At 40.6% G+C, this 9305-nt stretch overlaps 1 protein-coding gene across 1 annotated transcript; it reads right to left on the bottom strand.

Moving 5' to 3' along the window:
• Positions 1–1215: 1215 nt before the first annotated feature.
• Positions 1216–8156, bottom strand: LYSMD3 (LysM domain containing 3). Its single transcript, XM_058823735.1, has 2 exons — positions 7801–8156; positions 1216–5813 (listed from the first exon to the last, which is right to left on the bottom strand). Exons 1-2 carry the CDS (start codon positions 8059–8061, stop codon positions 5205–5207), a joined length of 870 nt encoding a protein of 289 aa, XP_058679718.1. The 5' UTR covers positions 8062–8156; the 3' UTR covers positions 1216–5204.
• Between the last annotated feature and the right edge of the window lie 1149 nt (positions 8157–9305).

Below are 9305 nucleotides of genomic sequence, written 5' to 3' on the forward strand. Positions count from 1 at the left end.
AATTGTCTTCTCAAAACATATAGTGATTTTTTTCCGCATTGCTTTAGGAAAATGACTACGTTTCTTCCCATTTTGAAGATGGAGATGGTTTTGGTGTCATCAGTGATGACAATATGGTTGAAGCAACATAGTAGCTGTTGTTTCTAAGTATTAAACTGCTCAAGCCTTATACTACATGAAGCAGAATTATGGAGATAGGCTGAGTATAAATAGACTTAATGTTTTAGCTCTGTTGGTTTTAAGCAGACTCTCCAAAAACACACTGGAGTTTAATTGTACTATTCTGTAAAAGAGGCTAGGGAATCCTTTGTTTTGTTCTTTTGCTAAGTGCTTTGCAGACATGCCCTTTTTAAGGTCCTCTGGAATGCCTATGGATAGAATAGAGTATGCCATTGTGTTTCCTCTGCACAGAAAAAAAAAGTATGCATTTTTCTTGAAATTGTCTAAGCATTTGCACTAGTCAATTCTATGCCTCAACAGTAAAATGTTAAAACAAATAATGAAATTCTTGATGACCACTATAAAAAAAGACACAGAGCTTTTATGGACATAAGCTGCTTGTTGGTAGCTGACTCCTTTGAAGAACTTGAAGTAACTTCTGAGTTCAGGTAACTGAAAATAACTGACAGCTGTGCATTTCAACATAAACTGACTTGGAAGGACCAATGCATGATGTCCTAATTAGAAAAATAAGAGAATGCCAAGAAAAAGCCAAAGCTTAATGTTTGGAAGCATCCTTTTAGTTGAAAACCAACAGCTGTTGTATTGAAAACTTATTACTGAAATTAGATGCTTGAAGAATGCTGTGACAGCACATTCTCTATATCTTACTGTCTTTTGATAGTAAAAAATAATATTTTTTATTGTTAGTACATTACTGTTGATCGGGGGTTTTGGGCTTTTTATGTTGCTTGGTTTAGAAGTGTTATTTTCTTTTTTAAAAAGTGTTTCACCTTACTGATGACTGGGAAACAATTCTGCATTATTCTGTGAACTTCTGATATACAAAACACAGAAGATGTGAATGAGGCAAGGATGCTAAAAATTAAATTTGCTTGCTGTGACTATAACTGCTTCTGCTAGCTGTTCTCCCTGTGCAAGGTGAATGGTGAGACTCCTTACCCCCTACAAAAAAAAATGCAAATAGATGGAACCATAAAATTAATGCTAGAAAAGAGTTACTGCATGAGTAACAAAAATTGTTGACAAGTTGAGGCTTGCCTGAACAAGTACAGTATCTTATTCTGTAGCAGACAGTAATTCTTGAGCACTGATTACTTTCTCCATTCATCTAATGGGCAACTGCCTTCCTACTGCACTGTTGAGAAACATTACTCTGGTAAAAATCAGGGTTTTTTGAGTCCTTTAAGAGGTAAACTGTAGTGACCTCTGTCATCCAGAGGGAATTGCAAAGTCTTAGGCTGGACCCTCCAGGATTAGTTTAGCTATGGTAAATAAAGCCATCGATTAGGAACAAGTTCTGCAAAGACACAGATCAGTGCCAGGGCACTTCTGAAAAGCAGTTAGACTGTGCTCTTCCAGAGGTGTAATACTCACACCTCTGCTTAGAAGCTGATTTTCTGATTGCTTAGAATTTATTGCAAGACCATAATGCCAGTAAAACTTATGACTGTTCTTTAGTCTGCAGCAAACTTCAAATTTGGACATGCATATATTCATATCCTAATTTACAGCACAGAAGAATATTGCTTTCAGTGTCATCTCACCATCTAAGAACTTCACTGATCCCTCCCTTACTTGTTCATACCTATTTCTAAGAACTAAAGTGTTCTCCAAAATTTATGCAGAGAAGTTCAAAGTTTACAAGGCATGAACAGAATAAAGGCTACAATTATGGTATGCTAGATATGAATACTGCCAACAAAGTACTTGCTGGCTAAGGATTTTTATTGTAGACCGTACATAAAAATTGGCCTAAACAAATACAAGTAGTAGACTGCTGTAATAAAACATGCAAAATACATAGAATTAAAAATATATTAGATGCACCTTTTTCACTGCAGTCTAAAATAAAATCTTTATTTTACATATATTACTTACGTTTTTCTAAAAGCAGAGGAGCAGAAGTATTTAAAATAAGACTTGCATCCTCACTCAGAAGTATTTCACATAGTTGTATTTTCAGCCCTTATACAAGTTACAAAGACTATTTGTGAGAACTTATTCCGAAGTATACCAGACTTGAAACATTTAGATTTTTTTATGATCCAGCAGTGCAGTATGCACCTAAGTTTAAAACTGAATGTGTTGCAATTATTCCAAAAGGTGATTTACAACTCAATTATTCCATGTTTGTGGAGGTTTTGGCCCCTTTTTGTTTGCTTTTGAGGTTTCTTTTGTTTATTTGTCTTTGGTTTTGTTTGTTTGTTTAAGAAGTTAATTTCTAGAAGACTACCTTCACAGATTTTATCTCGAATAATATTTAAGTTCCTCACAGAGCAGTTATCTGGTTTATTCTAGGCTGTGATAAATTACTGGCTGTATTGTACTTTGGAAAAAAGCTGTAAAGATCCCCACATTCTGCAGAAAGGCAAGCCAGCTGATGGTTGTAGATTACCAGGATCAGGAGTCCTACAGTCTTGAAAAGAGTTCTACTGTATCTTCTGATAAAGTTAACTCTAATTAAAAATGTACTGTATAAAATATGTTACATAATACATATGTAAAAACATACCAGGCTCTTGGTATGGAATATGGTCCCATAAAATAGCTATTCCTTTGTGTTTCTGTGAAGACTGCTTATTTTAAGGTAAATGAAGGCACATCACCCTTAACTCAGTGCCAGTAAGCCAGAGGTCTTTGACACTGTAAAAGCCCAAAGTCTGGGACACACTAGAGGACTCCTCAGCTGTACCACTACAGACTTCTGTACTCATACATCAGCAGGTCAGAGACCTTCCTGACCTAGTCGAACCACAACCACAGTTAATTTCTGTACCAACAGCAATTTAGTAACCATCAGTTCAGGTATGTGCTATATATTAGGCTTATGCTGCATCCTCACAATAGCTAATTTAATGTTCTTTGATGAATCCCTAAGAAGTGGAAGGATAAAGTATTAGAACTGGTGAGTTTCAGCAACAGGATGGGAGAAGGAAAACAATCAAATTATGCAGCAGAAAAAATTATGCATTATATACCAAATTTCATCCCATATAGAAACCATTTGTTTTTTATGTGCCAAAGCTTTCTTGTCGGAGTGAGTCACCTTTTAAAGCTTTAACCATAAGAGCTGTATCGCTTTAGCCACCATAAATTATTTTGTGAAGCATTTTTGCATAAAGAACTGCTACCTCACTGTTTGTCTTACTGGCATATTTGCTTAAAGAAAATAACTACTATTTGAAAGAATCTTTGAAAACAAGTGTTATGCAAACCATCAAGTTCAGGCTGTTTGTAATCCCTTTTCTAGTGTGGAGACTATGAGTAGGCTCACAATCTCCACAGATGCTCCTTTAATCAAAAGGTTCAACAGTAACATAGTTCAGGCACTTAACTTTACACCGTTTTCCTTCAAGCTCTGGCCTGCCTCAATTTCAAAATAATACAAGTTAAGCAATTCTTGTTCATACACTTGGCATGCCAGTGAAGACTCTCTGCTCCACTTCTTGGGGAAACAGGTGCTCCAACAATAAATGGGGCCTAAGTCTTCACTCTCAGAATCTCACAAAGCATTTTGGAATACCTCAACAGTTAGAACATGTTCACTTTACCTTTTTGTACTGTATATACTTAGTCAAGACATTCATTAAAAAATTACAATAGTAGTTTAAAGGATGCTGTCTGTTTTTCCACTTATTTTTAAGTCCTGATCAAGTTTGTTATCCTGGGTTTTGGTAATAAATACTGTTTTGAACAGGGCAATGGAATTCTTACTCCACAAGGCAAATATAACCAAAATAATTATAGGCACCATCTCAGTTTTTATTTAAAAGTATTCTGAGTACACAAGTACCTCCTTTCTGTATGAAGAGTCCAGAGGTGTGGGGCTTTATTTATGTTTTTTATGGGGGTTTTTTGTTTGTTTTTTATCTTGAAGCATTTTTAGATGGGGAAGAAAAAGAGGGGAAAATCCAAGATTGATCATGAAACTCCAAGAGAAACATTCAAGAGGGGATTGGTTAATAAATACACGAAGATGTAAAGTACAAGTCTGTAGTACAAGTTGTCTATTCTGCTCAAATTTGCTAGCAGGCAATAAATATCATTTGAAGTCTTCTAGGACATTTCAGGAAAAAGTAAAGAGCTTGAGGTTCATGGGCACAAGAGCAGTCTAAGTATGCTCAGTACCCACATGACTGCTATCTGAAGAATCAGTTGGTCCTGAACTGAGACCAACTGGAAGGGGAAAAAGATAAATCTATTAGCAGAAAATAAGGACTACTGGGGCAGTTAAAGCAACGTGCCACACTTAGTACTTCTTTCATTCTACACACAGGTGACCAGATGAGAATGCAGTCCAGTCAGTTTTCAGCAGAATACCAATGTAAAAAATGTAAATTTTCAAGAGGACTCCTAAGTGGACTGTGTTGAGGCACAGAATCACAGAGAAAACAAATTACCCTAGTGCCTTTACTGAAAAGTACTAAAGAATGGGTTGACTATAGGCACAAGATTTTAAGATTCCAGTTTAAGTGTTTGCTACTGCCTCTGTAAAAAAGAACTTCATGCTGGCTATTAATTATGGAATGACTGAGTTTTAAAAGAAATCTTACTCTATAAGGAAGATTAAATTATGAGAACACCACTTAAACTTAGAATTGTAAACCTGATATTAAAATGTCAAGCGTACTATGAATTCTGTAAATCCTTTCAGATGTTTAAATGTTAGCTATCCCCATATGCCCACTTCTGGGCTGTAAAACACAGACTCCTTGTGTGTTAGTTTGAACTATATTTTTTCACCTCATCATTAATTAAGAAACATGCCTATCAAAACAGAAAAAGGTGCAAAGCTTTAGAGATTACTTCATACCTTAATATACACCCCAGTCTTGTAAACTATCTATCTCAGGCATATTCAGATTATGTGATCCCCAGAAATATCCTTGTTGTGGAACACTGCCCATAAAGGCAAGTCACACATCAGTACATTTCTCTGCATTCCAAGTGCATTTTGCATTCTGTGGATTCCCCTTTACCTATGTAATCTACAAACAACAGTTGTCTAGGGTCTTCCACTATTAATGCTGAAGGTCTCCTTGATTATCAACTTTCATAATATTTGTTGGATTTATTCCATTTTCTGTTTCTTTCTGATGTGATACTGCTGTGACAAACAAATGAGAAGATTCCACTGGAAAATGGTGACTGACATCTGCTTTCACTAGAACTTCATAATACAGGAGATAAAAAACTGGAGTTACTATGCCAATAATCAACATTATCACTACTGCTGTCCACCATCCTATACCCCAGTCTGCTCCATAGTAAGGATCCTTGCATTTTTTAGTTTTACCATCAGTTTCAAAACAGATCTGTTGGGCTGCTAAAGCAGAAACAACTTCATTCAGATTCTCTCTCTTTGTATCATTACACTTCACTATTTCTTCTATATCTCGATCGACTTCTTTTAAGAAGTTGCCAGCAGTCTCATTAGCAGAGAATTTATCACAAAGAGATGTTTCCTGTACTTCTGGGGAACACAGAGCAGGCCGAAGAGCTGGTCTTCCTTTTGGAGATATATGGGTTTCAGTCAATACACTGAACTTTTTCACTGGAATTCTGATAGACCTCAGGGCAAAAAAATCTTGATCGTTGATAAGATTGTTAACTCTCTTGATATCTGCAACCTAAAAATGAAAACAACAGCTAAAACATCGTATTCCATTGAACCAAAACTCTCTTAACAGTACTACATCTTTAAGAAATACAAGTCTTTTGTAAGGAAACAAAGATAAGACCTTTGTTTTTGCCCTACCCAAGTCAGCTCTCCTTTTCCATATTCTTGTTCAAAATATCATTTTGCTCAAATTAAGTTCAGATTTTAAGATGAAGTCTAGGGCAGGGCCTTTGGTTTTTATTGCCATTAAATTTGTGGGGTTTTTTAATTGATACCCATTCATACAGTATGAAGTCAGAAGAGGTCAAAGACCAAATCTGAACAACTTTACAGCAAGAAGGAAATTAATTATCATGCAAAACCCCTCCCGCTTCAGATAAGAGGACTGAAAGTCACTTCACACAGATACATTAAGTTATATGTATGTTCAGCTCTCAACTGGCAACTATCGCTGCAAAATTAATGAGAATTCACCTCACTTTAAGTTTTCAAATTATGTAAATTACTGGTAATTTCTAATTCAGTGAAAAAGTTCTGAGTTAGGAGTTACTACAAAGTATGAGTTTGCAATTCACCTAGCCACTGGCATGATTTTTTGCTGCTTCTGGGGGCTAAGGCAGAAAACAAGTATAACTTTTAAACTACTGTCATCTACCTTACCTAAGTCAGCTCTCCCCTTTTCCTACTCTTGTTCAAAATTAATCTCACTTTGCCTGCAGTAAATTCAGATTTTAAGTCTAATGTGAAACATTCTGCAGGGATTTAAGTGCACTGGGATAATCACTGGCTTCACTTTCAGATGGTAACTCCCTCACTGTAGCAGGCACAGCCACAAACTTCACCATAATGAAGTACTTCCAAATCAGTGCTTTTCTGCAACACCTGCAAAGCACACAGGAATTACGCTCACTTGAAGATGCACTGTGTCCAAGTTCACGCAAACCTTTTTAATGTGTAGAAGTCCTTCAGCTACTATGGCAGTGTGTTTGTTAAGTGTATAATGTTCAATAAATTGGGTAAGAATAAAAAGACTGCCAAATGCAGCAATTTATGATTCCACCACAATGCAACTTATACTTTCTGCCTCAAGTCCTGGGATTGCTCTTCACATTCTCTTGGATTTGCAAGAAAGAGCACAATTTAGTTATTCTTCCTTTCTTAGTGAGGTCTGACCTCATAAAGCTGCTCAAAATACCCAGCTACAGTAGGTCCTGAAGCCAAGACTTGGTTATTGAGGCTAAGGTCTGCCATGATTAGTTATGTCAAGACTTTAATACTTCAAGTCACAACAGGAGACCCACAATTCTGTTTCTGCCTGAAGAATTAGATGACAGCATATTCTGTATATACAGATTTTCAACTTGGCCTCATGGCACCTGTGCACTTAGCAGTCAGTCCCATCAACACACACAGCTGATTTCCTGTTTAAACTGGAAACATCAACCAAGACCAAAGCCATTGCCTTAACAGTACTGGCAGCCAAAATTAGTGGGTAGGCAGGACATTTACCAGAATAATGTAAGAATTGAGCTTGAAGTAGTGAACACAAAGAAGGGTGCACAGGGGTGGAAAGTTCCCAAAAGTACAGCAAGCTCATGCTTAAAATACTAGGGCAATTTAGCGGAATTCAAAAGAAAAATATGGATTATTTTTTCCCCCTATTGTGATGGAATTAGGGCTCCACACAAACCCTTAAGATAGTTCACCCTTGTCCCCCAGCTCAACAGCGAGGATGGCACTAGATGTGCCGACTTGTGACTGGAGAACAGCTGTGAATGTAACACTCTTGAGAAGTGTCACAACCAAAACTACGCACTTGTTTCTCACACTTATATTACTTTTAAGGGGGAAAGCCCACGGAACCGGAACCCTGCGCTGTAACACGAACAATCCTGACGTAATTTTCCACTTCTGAGACACACGGCGTTTGCTACACGCTGCCTCCCGGCGCAGCCGGCCCGGGACCGGCCTCGCGGGCCCTGCACCCGGCCACTTACGGAGCAGCAGAACTGCAGCGCGATCGCGTTCAGCGTGTCCCCTTCCCGGATGTCCTTCGTCAGCAGGACTATATCATCTAGCCTGTCCCTCGACGCGCTCCGCCGGACCTTCTCCCTGCCCCGCGGCCGCAGTTCCGACAGCTCACCCTCCTCCTCGGGCCCCTCGCTCTCCGTGCTCACGAAAGGGTACAAGTGACCGCCGATGAGCGGCTGTGCCACGGCGGACGGCTGCGGGCCGCTGCCTGCGCCTCTGCCGGCCATGCTCCGCGGGTGGCCCTGTGGAACGGACCGCAGGCGTGGCGCCCTCCGCGGGGAGCCCCACGCCGGCCCCTCCTCCTCGCCCCCGCCCAGCTCCCTCCAGGCTCAGCAGCCGCCGGCCACGCCGCCGTGGGGAGGTGAGAGTCGCGCCGTGCCGTGCCGTGCCGTGCCGTGCCCAGCCGGCCCGTTCTGCCCCGGACCGCAGCTTTACTTGCCCCCACTCCACATGGTACCCACCGCGATGGCGGCCGCGCTGCCACGTCCGCAGCGCGGCCCCGCCCAGGCGCCGGCCGCACGCAGCCTCGGGGGCGGGGGTGGCGGGAGGCGGCCCTGGGGCTTAGCCGAGCCTAGCCGGAGCCGGCCCGGCGGGAGAGCGCGTTCTAGCCCCGCCTGGCGCGGGCGCTGTCTCGCTCCGGTCCGCCCTGCTCCGCTGCGGCCCAGAGAGCGCTTCGGCTGAGCCGCTCGGCGTTGGTGGCCGGAGCGCGGGGCCGGCGCCGCCGGGCGAGGAGGCGCTTCACCGTCGTCTTCCTGGAGCCCCCGGCGTGCTCTTGCTGATGCTCTTTCTGGAGAAACGTAGTCTGCTCAGATGCACGAAGTTGCCATGTATTTGAGTTATTAAAAGGGTTCTTCTGAGACTGTTTTTCCCTAGCGTTCGCAGTTCCTTTCCACATTCTCTATCTCCTAGTCCCGCCTGGCTCTTACAGCCTTGCTGCACCTTCAGAAGCTGCCAGGCAGTTTCTTTATAATCCCTTCACATCTGTCCCCTCAGCACTAGTACTGCAAAGGTACAGCAATCTAGCCTTCACTGATAGATCTTTCTCACAAGAGAGGTACAACAAATTTAACCCTGTCGATATTTCAGCTTTCTTTTCCTAGCAGAATAATTTCTGCTGTAGGGGTCTGTCAGCAGCTTTTCGGGTGCTGAGGCAATAGATGGATGTCCTAGATAGATTTAACTTAGTGTGTCTTTTTGCTGGCACAGCCTTAGCAGGAGTAAAATATTAAAAAAACGGATGGCTCTAAGGCTAAATATGTTGTTAAAAATTGTTGAAGGCAAATGAATTTGCAGGTCTGGCTCTTGAAATTAGATTAAATTTGATCTTAAGATACTTTTAAATTAGGGTTTGGGTTTTTTTTTTTTCTTTTGTTTTTGAGTCTTGCTAAACAACCAAAGTGGTTAGAAACATGTTTGATATTAAAAAAAAATTTTTTTAATGTCTTTACTTTAGAAAACCAGATGACTTGAG

Source organism: Ammospiza caudacuta, chromosome Z, assembly GCF_027887145.1.
Source record: "Ammospiza caudacuta isolate bAmmCau1 chromosome Z, bAmmCau1.pri, whole genome shotgun sequence".
Classification (NCBI taxonomy): Eukaryota; Metazoa; Chordata; class Aves; order Passeriformes; family Passerellidae; genus Ammospiza; species Ammospiza caudacuta.

Coding starts and splice junctions, on each gene's coding strand:
- LYSMD3 (XM_058823735.1), bottom strand. CDS start 8,061: ATGGCCGGCAGAGGCGCAGGCAGCGGCCCGCAGCCGTCCGCCGTGGCA. Junction 5,814..7,800: donor CGCTGCAGTTCTGCTGCTCC/GTAAGTGGCCGG, acceptor TTTCATTTTTAG/GTTGCAGATATCAAGAGAGT.